The sequence below is a fragment of the Anopheles marshallii genome, chromosome 3 (assembly GCF_943734725.1).
Source record: "Anopheles marshallii chromosome 3, idAnoMarsDA_429_01, whole genome shotgun sequence".
Taxonomy (NCBI): Eukaryota; Metazoa; Arthropoda; class Insecta; order Diptera; family Culicidae; genus Anopheles; species Anopheles marshallii.
In genome coordinates this window covers 67,370,917-67,390,560 of record NC_071327.1, presented here as the reverse complement: position 1 = coordinate 67,390,560, position 19,644 = coordinate 67,370,917, and the positions used below count along the sequence as shown (strand labels likewise).

Sequence of the window (19,644 nt, the reverse complement as noted above, 5' to 3'; positions counted from 1 at the left end):
CGATGAATTAGACGAAAGCGAAAACTTCAAACTTGAACTCCATAGTAAAGCAATAAACAGGAAGAGCGAAGCATATTTTTGTATAGAATTACCACAGACAAAACATGTTCTATTTTGCGAATATTTATAAGTAAACTAATCACATTATTTTTTTTATACAAGATGTCCCTACAACTAACAGAGTCGAGGAATGACATGGTGCGTCACAAGATTAATCGCCTCGACAATCGGTTGCGTGGAAAAATGCTGATCCTAACAAAACTGCTTTCGTGAAGAATTTGCAGCATCCAGTAAATCGACAAAGGAAGTTCCAGTTAAGCACACACATATACACGCTTGCAAGGAAGTACGGAAAGAGCAGCACTACAATGTCCAACACAACACATCCAGCCAACGACCCTGGACAAAACGGAATGCCGTGCCGTGGGCCCTGAATTCTACTGAGAACGTGGCGTTCAAGTAGATCTACGTGACACGGAAATAATGGAAATAAAAGTCCTTTCCCCAGCCCCGAGAGACAAGTTGGGCCGTCTGTTGATCCTTGGTTAGCCCCTGCTGCTTCAGTGCGCGGTGGGCGCGGAATAAACTTTGCTCGGTAAACCCGGGAGTCCCGGCACCCGGGGAGTGATAGTTTCCTTTCGTTATAACTTCATCGCATTTGCATATGGTGACAATTACGATGGTCGTCTCCAGGAAGGTCGAGCATGGTGAAAGCTACCGAGCGTTAGCCGTTCGTTTCCTTCGTTCTGTTGCGTGCTTCAAGGTATGTATGTGTGTGTTTTGGGAGGAATGGGAATGGAATGCTCAGCTTTGTGCAGCTTACGGTCACGGAAACGGAAGCAAGCTGTCGGGTGTATTAGAATAAAATAAGGGAACTGAAACCGTCGAAAGACTACGACACGAGCGTTACACATGTTAACAGCACTGTGACTAATGCCACTGCACCCAATGTATTCTGGGTGAGCACGATGGCCCGTTTCCCACGAAGGGGGAAGCGGAAAATGAAACGGAACAGACGGAACACACACTTTCCCAAATTCGGGCTGGGTCTGCACGGGACGCGGCGTGCACGATTTAGAACAGTCATTTACAGCTCAGCCCCGGACAGTCACTGACATTACAATTTAATGAAACGGGATTTATTTATTCCGGCTACGGACTGGACAGGTGTGGTTTTTTAATTATTTAAATTAAATGTGAACACAACTCTCCATCAGACTGGTGCAAATTGTACGCTAACTTTGGTTCTGAAATGTGTAAAATAAATGCTCAATTTATAAGTATGTTTTACGTAAAATATTAAATCTAAGAAGAGAAATAGTTATTATGAAACAGTAGAGAAAACGGACTAAAAGCATTACAGAACTGAGCAGCTATCAACACGCTAGTGTTAACTTTTTTTTCATAAACTTTAAAGCACATTATGAAGAAAACGGTACGAGGCACTAAACATTCTATACTGCGAAACTCCAAATCTAACCACTTGAAACACTCGAAAACAGTTGAGAAAAGAAAAACAAAGCAGTCGCGAGATGGTTGCCATTCAAATTGAATTAAAACATTATGGAAAATGCAATCGCAGAACAGTAAAGGGCACTTTCCAAAAAAAACCAACACGAGCACAAAACGGTACGACAGCAGTTAAGTTTCGTTCGAGCTTGCCAAGAGTGGAGCAAAACACTATTCTAAGCATATTGAAAACAAACTCCCTCTCGCACTGCAATAATCGGAACAATTGCAAGGGCGAAACCCGATTTGCATTTCAGCAGTGAAACAAGAGCCGCTAAACGGTCTACGGTAAGAGTGAAGCGTGTGGTTGTGGTGCTACAACAGCAACAAAAAGACATTCAATTAGATTAAAAAAAAAACAAAATGAAACGCTAATTAGACAAGAAACAAAACTCCGCCTATAAACGCTAATCGTATTCGACGGAGCAGATCATTGTCCGATCGCAACGCGCTGTCACTGTGTTAGAGCTTAGAGGTTGTCGTGTATGAGTGTGTGTGTGTTTTTCACTACTGAGCGAAACACCAGGTGGACACCCCTCAGCATGGCAACACTTACGCGGCACTGGATGAGGCGGCCAGTTTTTCTGCTGCCTCCAGCTTTGATCTGGTCGGTTGGGTTGTTGTTGGGAGCCACCCCCCCAAAAAAGAATGGGAAGTTGTTGGATCGTTCGGGTTGGCGATGGGGCGTTGGTAGTTGGGAAAATTAGAACACAATTGTAAATCGGTATCATCCAGGTTTTTTAAGTCGCATTTAATGATTGCAAAATTGTATTTTCAACGGAAACGAGCAGTAGAGTTGCAATATGCAGACGTAACAAGTTTGTAAGTAACAGAACGGTAAGAGCAAACGAGAGAATGAAACAAACAGAATGAAACAGAACGGAAAGAACGTACAAGGCGTACAGATAGAGACGAGGTTCGTTAGGGCGTACGTGAGACATACCCGGTTACCGAAACCGGTTGGGTTCTAGACAGAACAGACAGGATACGGCATACCTACTATACACTACTATCAAACTATTGGCAAACGGTAACGGCTGTGTAATTAATAACTGGACGGTGCCACAGCGCACTAATGCCAGAGAGCTAGCTCGAATCTACACGCTCGAGTGAGGTGTTTTCCGTGTGCGTTTACTAGAGCGTCACACTGGTACACTTGGCAACCCAACACACAGTAGCAGTGCAGTCCAGTGCCGGTACGAACTATGCTACGATAAGTGGCTAAGTGTCACACAACTACTGTTGCTACCCGTACGGGACGGACCCATGTAGCCTAATGCTGTCAAAGAGTCCCCGACCTGTGGGTACAGTGTACGAAAGATACGACAAACCAGCAGCACAAGCACAGCAAGATGTTAGAAGTTAGATAAACGGAGCGAGAAAGAGAGGCGAAATTTTCAGCGCAAAAAGACGATAAACATTAACCAAACGGGCGAACACAGTAGGCTACGAAAAAGTGTGATGGTTCCAGAAAGCTGCAAATGTAATTTAATTACTGTCCCTACAGGCCAACGTGTCTAGCGTAGCTGTAATAGCACTTTCCTGGCATATTGATTCGGGCACTGTACACTCTATAGTGGAAATATTTAATTAATCACGGAAGACCAGAAGACCCTTTTTAAGAACAATGCAGTGGGATGAGTTATGCAAACGGTGGACAAGAAGACGACGAACTATGCGAGAAGTTGGAGCATACTTCTAGGGTGCCATGCAAATAGAATGCTTTAAATTATGCTTCATCCGTGGAAGAGAAAGCGAGAAAGAGTGAGAATCATTACAACAGCGAGGAAAAGAAAGATATTACGCACGTACAAAAGCATGTCGTCTTGTGATAAATGTATACCAAGGACGTTCTAAAATCTCTTCTGCAAGAATTTCCATCAAACAAGAGTCTCGGAAGTCTTCAAGCGATGGGACAACTATCAAGTGTGTGAGTAAGTGTGCTATTACTTCCCTTCATTCTCTTACTATTTTAATAGACTCAAAGAAAGCTGACCATTTTCCCTTTTTTTCCACACTCGCATCACCCGACCCTGCCCAGGCCAATCAAAAGGGCGTAAGAATGGCATTATTCTTTTGCTCGGTAGTTAACGATGCTTCTCGAAAGTGAGACAGGAAAAGAAAACCCCCCACTGCACTAGAGCACAAAATCGTGGCGTTGATGCAAGCGTCACGTGGTGCAGATTTGATGCAACAGTTTGTCCCACTCACCCGGTTAATGGTGTCGTTTTTGATGTTCTATAATTAAAGCACAGTGTTTTTTTTTTTGCACGACCCTTCTGCAAAAAGTGGCTGCACTTTGGCGTAATGAATTTCTACACCCAGCCACCCCGTGAGGTCCACCCGGCTGGTGCGGAGTGGGTCAATTCCGTCGACCAGGGTTTCGTGACGATTGTGCTGCAGGGCGTTATTATTACCATTATTATGGCTGGGAATGGGGATTACACTGTTCGCTGGCGAGGTGTCGTGTAAGTGTTGAAATGCTTATGAAGTGTGCATGCACATTAGCATGCCCTGAATGCGGCCCGTTTCGTTTTGCGTTGCACGGCTGGGACAGACAAAGTTTATTACTTTAGTGGTGACCTTCGGTGGGAATTTAAGAAAATATACTTTGAAGCTAGATTAAATTTCGAATTACACATCTTCCAATAGGTTCAAATCTATCGGGACTATGGCTCCTAAATTTATGCAATTGTCCAAACATTTAGGATATTAAGTTCGTATTAGTTATTTAGTAGTTATCAGCCAAGTCAAAAAACCACCTCTAATAACTAATTTCTACAACATTTTCTAAACACGTCAGTTGTCTTACTTTTTAAGACAAAGCGAATACATTTTTGTTTTTTTTGCATTAATTGTATTGCTTCATCAAGCATGGCGACATTTTCCGTATTGTCACATTTATGAAATGCTAGTAACATAATTATATTACTTCTTTTTTATTAGCACAACGGTCTCTATTGTTAGCAATACGGCCTGGCCGTTCTTATTAAAAAATATAAACAATCTATGAATTTCTTTGATAAGCTGTAGTAAAACAATAGAATGTCCTTTAAACACGTGTATGAAGAACGTATTATGTTTTAAATTCGTTCCGATGTGTCCAAAATTGGTTACAAAAGGGAGTGTAGTATTAATTTTATGTGGCACTTAATATGACCACCATCACACTTCATAAAATGACTCCATTACTGTAACTTGACAAATTGCCGCACCAGCTCCGTATATTGTTGGTACGTCTTTCGGCAGGAAATTAAAATTCCAGTTCCGTTCGGTAAAGGTCAGCATCGTAACGATAACGAAAAGTATAATGTAGTGGAGTTGATTAAGCAACCACCCTTAATTATCATCGAAGAACAACCAGTCCAAATTACATACACTCACCAGGGGGAAGAAAAAAAAAACCCCGTCCCCGTCTTGATGTAGCTAACCTAAGCTACATCACTTCACAACCGTAGGCGAGATCAAATTTGTTCAACCCCAAAACCCCCACAACCGAATGGAAAAAAAGACGACCGAAGCCGAAATGGAAAGCGGCGAAACACTTTGCCCACCACCCAAAATGCGTCCATTATTTGGCTTTATCTATTTTACTGGCACTCACTTAAGAGCGTCTGGTTTGTTAAAAAATGCTGACCGAATGTATTGGTCTGTGTGGTGTTCGTGCGGGGCCGGGCCGGCCGGGCTGTGTGTGCGCCGAGACGAAACGATCTCAAAATCAACGGACGGCGGTTTGTTTGAATTATTTTAAATGCTTTCGTTCGCAAGACAAAAACCGGAAAACTCTCCCTCCCGCCGTAATAAAGTCAGCATGGCATGAAATGATGATGGACCACAAACCACCATCGGGACGAACCGCGGAACATTTTCCTTTTTACATTCTACGGCGTAGCGCTGGTGCGCGAGGTAGTGCGGGAGGGTTCTTTTTAATTTTGCACATGGCAATGGGCATAAAAAAGCGAAAACGAGACTAAGCACCCACGACCAAACGAAATCCACGGATGGGCTGTACAAATTATCTTTGCCCAACCCGACATCGGTACGCCATCAAGCGCATCTCATTATGATGCAATTACAGCGGAATTCGTCGCCTTCCGTTTTCGTTTCGTTGCCCTGGCGGAGGGATTTTGCTCGCGTTCGGCTAACGAACCACTCTAACAAATTGAAGCGGAAACGATCAAATAATGCTGTTGACAGTTTCTGTTGCCAAGTGTTGACGATTGTGTCGCGCCTTGCAGCGCAAAAACACATTGCAATGTCTTTCGTTTTAGGGGGCGCCCGCCACCTTCTTGATCGGCGAGCGTAATGTGTCCCTTTGGTATCTTCTCGTGAGTAAAAGTTGGGAAAGCAAAACGCGCACCACACTTCGAGCATGGAAGATAATAAATTCAACTTTTTCCCCTAAAATTCCTGCACGTGGGCCCTTCTTGCGGTGCGTTGCTAAATAGGGAACCATTAATTCAATGCCAGCCCAGTTTGCTTGGGTGGTAAAAATACATTAAGCTTCGTTGGAATGTGTTCCACCAGCAGCTGCAGCTTGCAGCTGCATCGATGGGAACTGAACCGGTTGGCTGGAACTGGCATGGAAAAACAAAACGGCAATCGATAGCTTACCCATAACAAGCAGCTGGCACAATTTATGTTCCATTTTTATCCCTTTTTTCCGCTCCCCGAAGCAGTCAACTAGTTTCGTTGCGCCATTTTGCAGCGCGTAGAAGGGGAAGCGAGAAGCGAAGAACAGGACGAAATGGAAAATACGTCACGCATCAAATTGGAACGCCCGATATGCCGGAGACGGGAAAAACTCAATTCAACTTTTCACACATGCCCCGACAGCACGTCCTCGTGGGAAGTTTATTGCCACAGGCGATCCACTGCCGGAATGCACCAATGCAGTCATTGTTGCGCTTCGTTTCGGGCGGAAGAGAGCAGCCTTGAGCAAATAATGGTAACTACATGGCAGCAGGGGATCGTATGAAACCGGTTCCGTCCGTCAGAAGATTCAATTAAAAATACTTCCATTGCCCAAAGGCGAGTGAATAGAGTTTTTCTTTTACACCTCTGCTGGCCACATGAAGTGTTGACCTAGGTGCCAGAGTGGAACAGGTGTTAAAAATAAGATGAACAACTAGTTTTATGCTCTTTGTACGTTATGATACCAAGAAAGGTAAAAAGAAAAGCCTCGGTTAGAGCTAACTTCCAGTTAAAAAAAACATTTTACTACTTTTGGATGTTGTCCAAATTGGAGAATCAAGTAATTTTAATGTTAAAGTTGGACATTCGTCAGCTTTTTACTATCAACAAACAGTTTTTTTAATCAAATTTCGACTTGATTATATGAAAGGCGTAAAGAAATGTCGCCCCATTTTTTATTCAAAATTAAAGTGTCATTTGTACTTTTTTTAAATAAATATTTGGCGAAAGTTTTTTGAACGTGTTCAAGCATTCAAGTGTTTTTCAAGTGTTTTCCCTGCTTATCCGGGTACATCAAGTACTAGGCGTCTCCATTGTAACTATTTTATAATTGTTGCATTTTCTCGCGTTATTGTGGTTGTAAATCTGAAACTACAAAGCTCTGAGCTTGTTAGTAGAAAGAGAGCTTAAGAACACAATCAGCTTCCTAGTGCAAAATATACATAAAGTCCGAAGAATTCCAAAATTACCTCGGTACATTCTACATTCAGTTCAACACGACAACATAAGCTGCAACATAATTTAAAAATGGCTCCGATATGGTCAGTTGCTATGGAACTGGAATTCGTGCGTTTATTGTAATTATCATAGTTTTCCTTCTTGCTAACTTCAAATTCAATTCAAACTTCAATTGTTCAAATGCCATTTTATTTAACGCCAACTGGTGCTATAGTTCAGAACTAAACTAAACCGAAGAATTCTTCACAAAGCACTGTTAAATAACTCTTCAATTGAATATTTCGTATGCAAGATTAATTGTATAAGCAGATAATGTTTGATGTATAGAAGACCTAACAGGAATTTTAGAATTCCTGAAGATTACCAGCCCTATCTCTGAAGAAAAGTGGACTATTTCCCTGCAAGGATTGGCTTCATGTTTGAGACTCATGTGAATTCATTCATCGTCTCAACGCCTCAAAGGCCTCAAAGTCTAGCTTCACAATAGTAAAAATCGATCAAGTTAATAGTTAAAACAATCTTTAAAGCTCACAGATCAATAATAAAGTACGAATTTCATGATCCTTCTAGACAATCCCTGTTCCTTCGAAGCGATCTGCTGTGCTTCTGAACAGACGAGCACAATTCGATAACAAAATATCACCATTCAACTGCCTTTACGAAACATTTAGCAGCCAATTTAGCGTCTATCCAAAGTGATTCAGCAAATTCAAACCACTAACAGGCAGACAGGTCCCCCAAACATCACTCTCAGCGATACACCATCTGTTGAGCCTCTCGTAGCGCACGGCGAGGAAATTCAATTCACCATCACTCCGATGCCTGCCGGAAGTTGACAAGCGTCTTCTGGTTGGCAATCTTAAGGATCAAACCACCGGCTTCCCTTATCTGTCCGTCTATCTGTCGGGTCTTTGTTTCCTCCTTACACACACACGCTTATGTACAGCGTGTCTCACGGCGGCTTCCTCACCGGAAGGAAGTCTCACAGCATCGGAACCGGCGGTAGCCGATGGAAGAGAAAATAATTTCCCACTAATTACGTGTTTCCAAATTAGATTGCCGTATCATGCCGCCACCACTTAGTGGCCGCCTCACGGCAAGTGAGCGTTGCCCCGCCAGACCGGGCCTCCTACCGGCTCGCATAGCAATCACGCCGGATCGCTGGACTGTCAGTGCGCGCTAATAGAAGTGTCAGGATGTGGATTTTGTTACGCTGACGCAACATGCACTCGCCTTGTTCTAGCGTGTGTGTGAGACTGTTCGCTGTCCCATTCAATACGATCACGGGTACATGGGTTTGGTCGCTGTCGACATGCCCCAAAGAACGGTGCAACGGATTCGTACCTCGTTCGGAAAATCGATAACTTACAACGGGGTCAACTTATCGCCGGGGTTGGAATTCATAGCGCCCTTGGAGGTGGTGGGGTGCATCATGATTTTCGTTTTTTTATCGGTTTCATAACAACTTAAATTATTCAACTCAGTGCGCTCAACCCGATCACCATCCAACCCCACCCGACCCACCCACGGCACGTCGAACGCAATCAAAACATTATCGGCAGGTCCTGTTGTTGCGCTTCGTTTGTTTGTGTTATGATGAACATAATTTACCATCGGTGCTGGTTGTTGTTATTGAACCGCCCAGCACTCACGGTTCCGACCAAACGCTGGACGCTGGTTGCGAGGCAGAAAGGCGTGATTGGATCGGTGAAGACAACAACAAAAAATGGCACCTAAAAGAATGCCCGGCCATGGGGCACAGTAGGGAGTAGGTCGATATCAACCACTTTTTTGTTTTGGTACGATGAAACTTTCCAAGCTTGCCTTTCCATACCCTCACACACACACACACACACATTTTTCTGCTGGTCCCAGCAGCGAGTTATGCCGTAGAAAATGTTGAATGAAAAATTGATTGAAATTCTTCATTTCGAACGGGGTGCTGGGAGGGAAAGGAAAGAAGTTGAGCGTTTCTTAGTTTTTTTTTTGCAAACAAAACGGTTGCAAAACAGGGCGAAACAGACGGGAAAACTGCCACCACACACACCCACATACAGAGACGGATTATTATGAAACGGGCAAAACAAATGAATAAGTAAATATTTTTCGCTTCCTTCCGTTTCGTAGGCGCACGTGATTTTCCCTGTTTCGCATTTGACGGTACCGCCGGTTCCTTCCCCGAATTGGGGTGGGGCTTTTAGTATTCCAACCCGCAGGAAGCTTGCCGACGGTTGTTCAGTGCTGTAATGATCCTTTTGTTTGGCATGATTTTTGACCAACGGCGAAGGCACGGACAGTCATTTGCTTTAATGGGAAAGAAATCGAAGCCGTTGTATTGCCGCTGGGGCGCATTCGATGGTGCTGGTACGGTAGAAGTTTTCCCCAGAATACTAAGCCGCTTATAAGGTTTTCCTTTCCATCATCACTAAATTCGTGTTTAAAGAAGCCGCTACAGGGGTTGGTAGAGCTCGTAAGGCGATTTAAAGTTCCCACTCAGGGTATTCGCTTTAACGAACTGTGAATTCAGTTTAAAAGGGTAAAAAGGGGCAGTTAAAGTTCAAAGCTTTCATTGAGTTTGATCATAAACTACATAAATAGAATTAAAACGATGCAAAACTTGGGAAGGTTTTCTGATCTACTTCCATACATTCCAGTTCAACTTGATGAGTAATAGTTCCAACTATGCAACTTGAACTCTAAAATTCTTTATAAACCTAGTTAGTAGAGGCTATTTAGGGAGTAATTTTAGGAGGTAGTTTTTATAGAAGCAAAATTTATGTATTGCATTTACAGTTACATAAATTTTCTGCATCACATGAAAGACATCAGACGGGATTATCTTTAGAATGATGAATAAAAGTAAATCTTGCCGAAAATGGCTTACAACTTGGCAAGATTTCGAACAGAAAACTCAAGTACACAAATATAGTGATGAAATTTTGATAACAGATATGTAACCAAATAAATAAAATTTCAGTCAATCTTGCACCTAATGTGTCGGTGGCGTTTACCACCGTTAAAATTATGCAAACTATCATGTAGACCCAACACGTTAGCAAATGTTTTACAACTTTTCTGTACAAACCTTAATCAGATAAGGTGAAGTAACACATAATTATTCTTATCTTCTTGTAGGACGATTTCTTCAACAAAAGTTCTTCAGCTTAAAAATGTCAACGTAGATGATTTTTTTTTCACATTTAAAACAACCATAAAAGGTGCTCTAACTCCATTTTTCTTTGCACCTCATAATTTACATCCTTAATAAAGGTACACATTCAAAAACAGTATAATAGTATCGAAATAAATCTTCTATAAGCTGCGGATTCCCTTGGTGTTAAATACGACCATTTCAAATAATGTCCTCAACAGCTTGGAAAGCTTTCCACTCCATTTCCCCTACAACCGAAGGTGGCAAAGGTGGTGAAAAGTTCCACCATGTGGACGATGATCACATTGTCTTGTGTGGTGCAAAATAGAATTGTGTTATATCATCTTCAAACACACACACACACACACACCGACACTTGGGTGAAGGGAAAGTTTCTATCCTTAGTGTCATTTACACAACACATTTACACCGAAAAACCCCATTCCGAAATGGAACGGCTTACACACCGCAATCGTTGGCCAAAACTTTGTTTTCAAACTCAAGTCGTATGTAGCCGCGTGTGCATAAATTTTTGGTGCACGCATCAGCAAAAAGTGTGATAAATGTAACAAAAAAATAAAAAAAACACACAGGGTGACACTAACGCTACGGAACGATCTCGATCCATCGATAGGATGGACATCCCGTGCCGTGGAACCCTTGAGCCAATATTGGTTTTTGCTGAGCCGGAGCGTGATTCTCGGGTCGTAAAGTGAAGGATGCCGTTCCAGAAAAGTTTGCAATACTGCCCACACACACATAGGGGCGTGCTTGTCCAGACATCAGCTGCTAGACGCATTCATAATTCAATCCTAGAAGTGATTGACATGTTGAATCGTGGTGCTGATGTTTCTGCTACGGTCGGCATAAAACCGTTGCCCGGGCACAGGCCGGACCGATTCGTTTTCATTGGCTGTACCGTTCCGCTGTTGGCTTCAGCCCCAGCGCAGCTTGCGGTTGCCGATAAGTGGACGGTTGTTTTGTTGGCTCCAAAACGGGGATCCAACATCACTTCCCATCCAGGCCAATCGTCAGCCGGCACTAACTTTGAAACAGCCCGGTAAAGTACTCCGGTAAATAGCGGCAGCCCCTGCACAGTCCGGCTCGAAAGGCAAAAAGAAAGGGATGTCGCTGCCATCACTTTCCCGTGGGTGAGATACAAACTTTTGTCGGAAAAAAAGGGGGTAATCACATCATTTGAGGCTGCTGATTTGCGATGCGTCGATCGGTGCGCCGCAACGTTTGAAGCGTGCATGGCCTATGATTGACATGACGGATTGCAGTTGACGGGTGCCTGCACGAGAGCAAACTGTTTCATCCCACACAGCATAATAAAAAATAACATTCAGCGACGCTTGAGAGTGTGTCAATCGTTTCAGCTCATTACGCAAATTCCAGCTTGCTTATCGAGTCATTTGGGGGACTGTGTATAGATTGTGGGTGGTTGAGACCCGACCCGTGTTCGAAATTTTTGCAGACAAAAGCGTAAATATATAGTTTAGTTTTTAAAAGTGTTATCAGCAGTTGTTAGTATGATGAAAAGGGTATTTAGAAGGTAAACCGAACACTACACCTAACAAACATAAACAAAAGGAAAGGATAGTGTAAGAAAGTGCATAGAATAAAACACAGAGAATAGAAATTCGTTAGTTCTACATTGGGCCGGTGCAAACCGATATCGGATAAAGGATGGTAGCGATATGCGGAGGAACCGCTTGAAAGACACAAAACAAAACAGAGCGGTACAGTGGTGTACAGAGGGAAGAAGGGGTAAACATCCACAACAGCTGGACAATGTAGTGACAACGAGTATCGACAATCGTTACGGCAGGCAGAGACGTATATGTATACACAATGCTAGTAGCGTAATAGGAAACCATACGGTACAGTCGGAAGGAAACAATCAAAACAATAAATCCAATCATCCGAGAAACACACACACACAGACCAGTGAGCATAACACACACACACATTCAAGACAGGAAGAGAAACACTGACGTTATTGTTGTATGCTTTTGTTTCGTTTATATGGGAGACCAACCTTTCCGTGGCACTAGGGCACCTTCTGGCCAGAAGATAAATTTTTTGACCACGAAAGCTTTCAATACACAGAGAATAATGGGAGTTGTTGTGATTTGGTCGTAATTGCGATGTATTGGGTATGTTGTTTTCGGGCGCCATTCGAACTTGGAAGGGATATTTTTTTTTTAATGTTCTAAAACTAAACTGTAAAACTTTTTCGTTGGAATGGTAGGAAGTTTAAAGTGGATGTGTTAAGGATTAGTAAGGCAGAGTATTTTTTTAATGTTTGAAAGATAAAAAAAAAACTCTTATACATTTCCCAAGCAAAGCATAGTTGGAGGCTTAAGGTGAATTCTACTTAAACACACTAAAAGATATATTCGTTTGCAGCACAGATTTGTCGACAGAGCAACATTTGGAGAAGAATACAGCTTTAAGCGGCTAGCTTCGCATCGTTCATCCGATACATTCACATCCAACGCTCGGTGCCGGATGGATTTGGTAGGAAAAAGCCACTAATATCCCTAATTAATGACATCCGTCCAACTGTGTATCATCCCCCCAGAGAGGGGGATGATATATCCACTGCCAACGGCGAGCCAATTTTGCTGACACTAACCTAATCATCCGATCGTTTTCGTATCGATGATGGACGGAGCTAATCAAGCACCGAAGCACAGCAGTGGGTCAAAGGGACACAAGTGCGGACCTGCCCCGGATGTAACTCAATCAGTTCTGCAAGCAAGGGCGAGACATTACCACCAATAATGACCTGATGCACGATCGGGCACGGGCATCGATCGGTGGACGGACAAACAACGAACGCAACACTAAGCCAGGAAGAATGCCGGTTCGGTTTTGGTGGGTGTACGTACTAGCGAAGGTGGGCCGCCCCGGGGCCGGAAAAAAGCTACTGGGACGGAAGGCGTAAGCGAAGCCAATGCGCAAGAAAGTGAATGTAGCCGTAGAAGAAAAGGGTCCGCGAAAGGTTTTTACTGCGACGGCAGCAGTTTTCGGCTGTTTGGACAATCTTGTCGACAACCGGCGACATCACCTTGCAACGTTAAAACACGATAAACCGGGTAGGGTGGAATCGGTTTGAAGACAGGAAGTGCAAATCGATGACAAAAATTCCACGCATGTTTACCTTGTGTGGGAATTTTTCGCCCTACCGGTAGAGAAAACAAAACCAGAACGAACACACACGGCTGAATAAATTTGTTTCCTTTTTCGCAGTTACGTTGTGCTTTTTAGTCAATCGTTTCCGTTACGCTCAAACGACTTCTCGTGTGGAAAGAAGAAGGGTGTACCGAAACAATGCAGGAAAAACGTTCGAAATATGGACCGTGAAGGATAAAAGAAAAGAGAGATAGAGAGAGAGAGAAGAGAGAGAAGAGAGAGAGAGAGAGAGAGAAGATAATAAAGGTAAAAACGGGAGGAGTAGAGCGATGGGTAAAAGTTTAATAAACCAAAAATAGAAAACCAGAGCCAAGAACAAACAAGAAACCCAAGTTTTACAAGTACAAGAGAGTAAGAAGTAAGAATTGGAAACGTTCACAAAGAAAACGAAATTACCTATGGATATTCAAGCTTTCAAGGAGCATATCCCAGTAATCGGTTCTATGTAGATATGTATATATATATAAAACGAATCAGAAACACGTACATATATGTATAAATCATAATCGGATTTGATTTTTTTTGCAGTTGTTGTGAGAAGAAACACATCATTAAAACAGGTTCGGAAAAGGTTGGCAAGCGTTTTTTTTTTAATGTTGGAAGCGTTCATTTGGACTTTGTTGGAGGTTACTTTGACGGAGGTGATTTTCTGTTGTGTGTAAAGTTGGAATTTGTTCTCCGTTTGTTCACATACACCGGTGCGAAAATTGTGCGGTGAAGTGAATAACATGGGTCGAAAGGGATTGGGCGGGTGGGGCGAAGATTGAATGGAGCGAACTAAAAAGTCGACAGATGATGGCGAACGCGTTTTTTTGGCATCGGAGGCATAGCATGCGAACTTTTTTTTTTGCTAGGCCCTCCGGTAAACTGTACGCCGAAAGTTTGGTTTCAAAAATTGTGTTTTAAAGTTGTGCTGAATAAAATTATGTTTTTTGTTTCATTCTGCCATGAATATGTGGTCACAACAACGTGTACAAGGGGCACAGTTGATGCGTAAGGGTAACAATGTGCTCTAAAAAGAGTGAAACTCTTCAGGCCACAACTAGCAAACGGGGCACATTTGATAACAGAACATGTGATTCGATATTAAACAACAGAACGTTTAGAAGAGAAAATCATATCGAGTAAGTGATGAAACAAAGACACATAAATAATCAGGAAGAAATCGAAACACAACAAGACGCACAGAAACAGTGGAACCCTGTTCAAGACGGTTCAGATCGAAAGAAAAACATCGAAGGAAAACGTGAAAGGCACATCGGTATGTACAGACGTAGGGAAAACGGATGACATAAAGGAAAAGAAAGACACAATGGACAAAACACAAGAACAACGGAAGAAGGAAACAAATGACAGAAGTACAACGAACATGATCACACGACGTTCAGCAATGGGCACAGGAGCAAAATGCGAGAGTTAAAATGGAAGCGAGTGAAAGTAGGAGGAAAACGACAGTGTAAAAGAGCACACCGCTCCCAGAAGTTTTCGTGAGATAAAATGGTACTGCCGGGATCTTCCGGCATTGGGTTGCATGAAAGGAGGTTACTGTATCAGGAAGGGTGAAAATAACATTTCATCATTTAAAGTGCGATAGTTCCGTGCGGACGGACGGTGGACCATAGCAAGGCTATGTCAAGCTTCGGAACGGTGCAGATAAGCGTTCCAATCAAGTGTTTCCAGAAAAGTGTTTCCCCCACGCGGTGGCACAAAGAAACATCACAATGTGGCGAAACATTGACGAAAGGATGCAGTAACAACTTGTTCAACAGTGGCACTTTTTGATGAGAACGAGTAAAATAACATGGCAAGAGTAAAAAGAGGAAAGGTATTGCAAAAAAGGACGAAAGTGGCATAGCGCCTTCTTGACAAGCATTTTGGTAGAGTTCTCGACGTGAGATGGCAAGATGGGGTCGGGGGGGAAACGGTGTGAAGTACGGAGAGTTTCCCCGTAGAGCTTGATGCGTTTCGAGTGGGCAGGGAGATGGGCTGGGTTAGCGAGTCAAGGGTGAAATGGCACAAAGAGGCTGTGTTTCAGGGTGCTGATGATGAAGAGACGGACTGGTGCACGGTGCAATGATGGTCCGGTGCAGGGCATCGATAGAACGAGAATGTGTGTGAGAGAGCGAAAGGTTGGGAAGCGAGCGAAACAGAAAACAGAGTGAGGAAATGGGTGAGAACGGTTGGATAGAAGGGTGGACAGACGGACGGACGGACGGGCAGACAGGCAAGAGCGCATGGCAAAAAACGGTACAGTGGAGCGGGCAGGAGATCATGCACAAGCGGAAACGGGAAGTACTTACGATGGTGGGGGCGACGGTAAAGGTACTTGGTGGATTTTCCACGTCGCCTCGGACATCGAGTGCTCGTCGGCGGCGTAACATCTCCAGAGCGACTGTATCAGCGTCGCGGCCGGTTGCCGGCGCCGGATCATGTGCTTCTGTCGCTGCTGCTGTTGCACCTTCAAGGCGAACCCGCTGCCAAGGATGCCCTGCGAAGAGATGGCACACGAAGGAATGATTAAATGAACAGCTACGCCATATAACGCTGCACACTACAGGTAAGGTGTAACCCCGTTTCGGGCACGGATCGCGGGCACACATAAATAATCACAATTGCATCGACCGTATGGTGCACCGAGATTAATTCCATGCAATACCGGGAGCAAAGAAGGGTTTTATTACGTGCGCTCTGGTACGCAGCTGGTGATTATTTACTGGGCAAAATGTGGCAGGGAAAGATTCTATTGAAATAGTTTTAACATTTTCTGGAAAATTAAAGCAAGACAAAAAAAATCTCTTATATACGTCTATTTGTACGATTGAGTATTGAACTCATTAGTGTAAACTCTTGTCAACTGTTGTGAAGTATTTGACATTTAAGCTGTCAAACATTAGTAATCAAACACGACATTTACACTTATTCAATTCTTCTAAAGTTCATGTAAGCCAGTTTAAAGTTCTTGTGGAAATTTTCCTCCTAGCTCCGTTTCATCACCTTTACCACTATTAAAGCTGCTCTTAACAAGTGCTGCACAGAGCACAAATTACTTGCCACGTTCTTAAACATCCACTGCGACCCGGTTACATTCGGGCACAAAAGTGTAGGAAACTTTTACACAATAATTGGCATAAATTGCACACTGTAACCTTGGGGTTGGGGTGTTCTGGACGACCGGGGCAGTGTCAGGTGGAGCACGTCACCCAGAAACGTGAACATGATTGTAACCACCATCGGCGTACAATAAGAAGCAACAAAACAAAGTAACGAAGAACCCAACCGTGGAAAGAAGCACTGCCGAAGGTAGACCAACTTCCAAGAAAGAGGTCAGAATGCAAGATTTATCCTCTCAGCTGGAGAGAGTCGATGGCGCAGAAGGGGTTAAGGAATCTACTGCTCGAAATGCCACTAGTGTCCCCTTTGGATGTCTTTTTTTGCTGTTGTTGCGAGTGTGTACGTTTCTATGTACGTGCGTGTGTGTGTGTGTGTGCACGGTGTTCCACTTCAAAAGTGGGCAGGTTGTACGACTCTCGACCGAGTGCCACTTCACATGGTGAGGGTCAAGCATGACGTGCTTTAAAAATATTATACACTCGGGAGACTCAAGCGTACCCGTTAACCGTTTGCGATGGGAGAAAATGAAAAGTCCTGTACGACTTCTGGGCATGTTCCACAAGACAGACGGGATGAAGATTGCATGAACTACAAAGTGTGGACGGGAAGCTGTGGCCGGAGCAAGTTGTGTCGGTAGCAAGCAATCTTGCGCCTTTCAAACGGCTTTCCAGTTTAAGTTTTGACGTGCCCTGTCGGCCTGCAGACGGTCGGCACACGGTTGCCTAGTCGACCGAGTTTTTCGTCGGTTTCCCTAGCGGCCATCACAATGCAAAAGGCACGTGCTTAAAAGTTCATTCGTTTTATGTTCAAAGTTTCTCAGTAACTTATTTATTTATTCGTCTTTTTTTTTGTGTGGGCTAAGTGCTTTCCGACCAACCTTACCCAATCGGGTTTTGGACGAGCTTGGCGCTAGGTGAATAGTTTGAACGAAATTCGTTCCGCCGCTCGATTGGCGACGGTGCCGTAGCATACAAACGGGATGCTGAAAGTTTTTCCAGCTCAACGAGCGGGAGGGCAATTTTCGTTTTCCTGTTTTTTTTTGGTTTCTCACCCCTGGCGGGACTAAAATCACTCATTTTTCAGATTGCTTCTAATTGAATTTACGAGCCCGGACGGAAGTGGTCTATGTCGTAATAATATTTCATTTTCACATCACAGTCACGATGAATGATGGGAGGCAGATTTTTGTGGTATTCACATTTCAATCTCACCCGTACCCGTGTACGAATCTCGAGTTTGCAACAAAGTGGGGTATAAAGTTGTTAAAGTGAAGTCTTCGCAAGATGAATCCCTTTAAATCAGACAGAGCAGTAAAGGTATTTATTACTTTTGGAAATGGCTGAATGTCCTTAAAGGCTTCAGGCCCTTAGCTTTAATTCCTTACTGCAATTTAAAAATGTCCTTGATAGCCAATTGAAAATAACGTGTGGGTCCCTTGTTTCGGATCATGTTTTGAAGAATTCCAGGACTGTATTTCGACTGAGTTTTCGTACATCTGGCATACGTGTATTACTAGATATATGGAATTGTTGTAGTTACTACTTCCAAATCTTAAATTGCTAGTAACTAATTTCATCATTTTGGTCGATATTTTGTATACAACGTTTAACAATTAATATATTACATCATACAGTAAGGCATTAGAATCTTTTTAATTTTTATGCTATAAAGAAACTTAAGACGTTTTTTAATAAGAATTCTTATCTGCTAATCTGCGGCAAAATCGGGGTATTGCTCCAAGATTACTGATATTTTTCATTATTTTATTGTTTCTAGTATTGAGTACAATATTTTCAAATACTTTTTGGTAGCAAAACTGACTGTTTTTTGTAAGATTTATTTTATCATTCCATAATACTTCGTTTGTGTTTAACAACTGTAGATATATTTTCATGTTCCATATTAGCAATAGTTTAATTTCCTCGCAGTGCCACTGTCCGAAGAAATCGATGCCCTTTCACCTATCTTATGTTTCATCGTGCAACACCAACGAACATGAGCCCCCCCAGGGAGGGTATGTTTTCCAATGTGTAAAGGGCACTGATTTATACGCACCCAGCAGTGCAAAGACACCTACAGACAAAGGGAAAGATACTTTTCGAAGGTGTCTTCTATAAATCAGACTGGCTTAGTCGTATGCGGGATGGTGCATAGTGTTTTTTTTTGTTCCGGACCGACCGTTCGGACCGGAGCGACCGATCCGAACCAGCAGCAGGAAGCAAGACATTACAAAGTAAAATTAATAGCCCCGATCAGCTATTAACAGGCGTTAGGATGGAAGAAAGTCCGTCCAATCCTTTTATTTGCGGTACACTGTAGCACCATACTACGCCACATATAGGCAACCATTTTTCTCGCACCGATTTACCGTGAGACAAACGATCCCACCACGAACGAACGGTGCCCCTGGTAAACTAATAAGAAAAATTAATAAACAAACACTTACCGCGGGCAGCGCGAAGAAGGAAATGCCTAGCAGGGCGCAGAACGACGCTATAATTTTGCCTTGCCACGTCTCCGGCACCATATCGCCGTACCCGACCGTGCACAGCGTTATCTGTTGCCGCGTTGTGGTTGTGGTGATGTGCATAGCAGGTAGGAAAGGAAGAAATAGTGATAAGAAGGTAGAAATTATGTTCATTCGTACTATTTCTCATTAGCCACCGAGGGCCGATGAGCAATGGGGGCCGAGATATTTATATTATTGAATAAATTTAACGCGTGCGATTTTGGGCACGAAGGATCTCTGAAGGATATGAGGTTAAGCACTGGAAGTAATGTTCATCCACCTATCCCGAACGCGATCACGCACACTCCTGCGGTGCTATAATTTAGAATTTAATTTGCTTCCGTTGAATATTGAAAATCTGCACGGCTGCGGGTGGTCCCAGTCTTAAGCAGCCGCCTAAGACGACCATTAGGCTTTTCCTGGGAATCTTTTTGTTTCGAAGTACTTTTTTTTCCTGCTTCGTTTGGTTTGACGTCTGTGCGGATCAGAAACAGAACGAACCGGCACATAC

The 19,644-nt window shown here is 43.2% G+C and overlaps 1 protein-coding gene across 1 annotated transcript in view; it reads right to left on the bottom strand.

The window, feature by feature from the left end:
- The window catches only part of LOC128714575 (potassium voltage-gated channel subfamily KQT member 4-like), a 90,272-nt gene that overhangs the window by 53,975 nt on the left and 16,653 nt on the right, over positions 1-19,644 (bottom strand). Inside the window, exons 6-8 of the mRNA XM_053809448.1 lie at positions 19,071-19,181; positions 15,814-16,001; positions 2,066-2,113 (exon numbers count right to left, since the gene is read on the bottom strand). Of these exons, the coding sequence (XP_053665423.1) occupies positions 2,066-2,113; positions 15,814-16,001; positions 19,071-19,181 (347 nt within the window). The remainder of the gene's footprint in view (positions 1-2,065; positions 2,114-15,813; positions 16,002-19,070; positions 19,182-19,644) is intronic.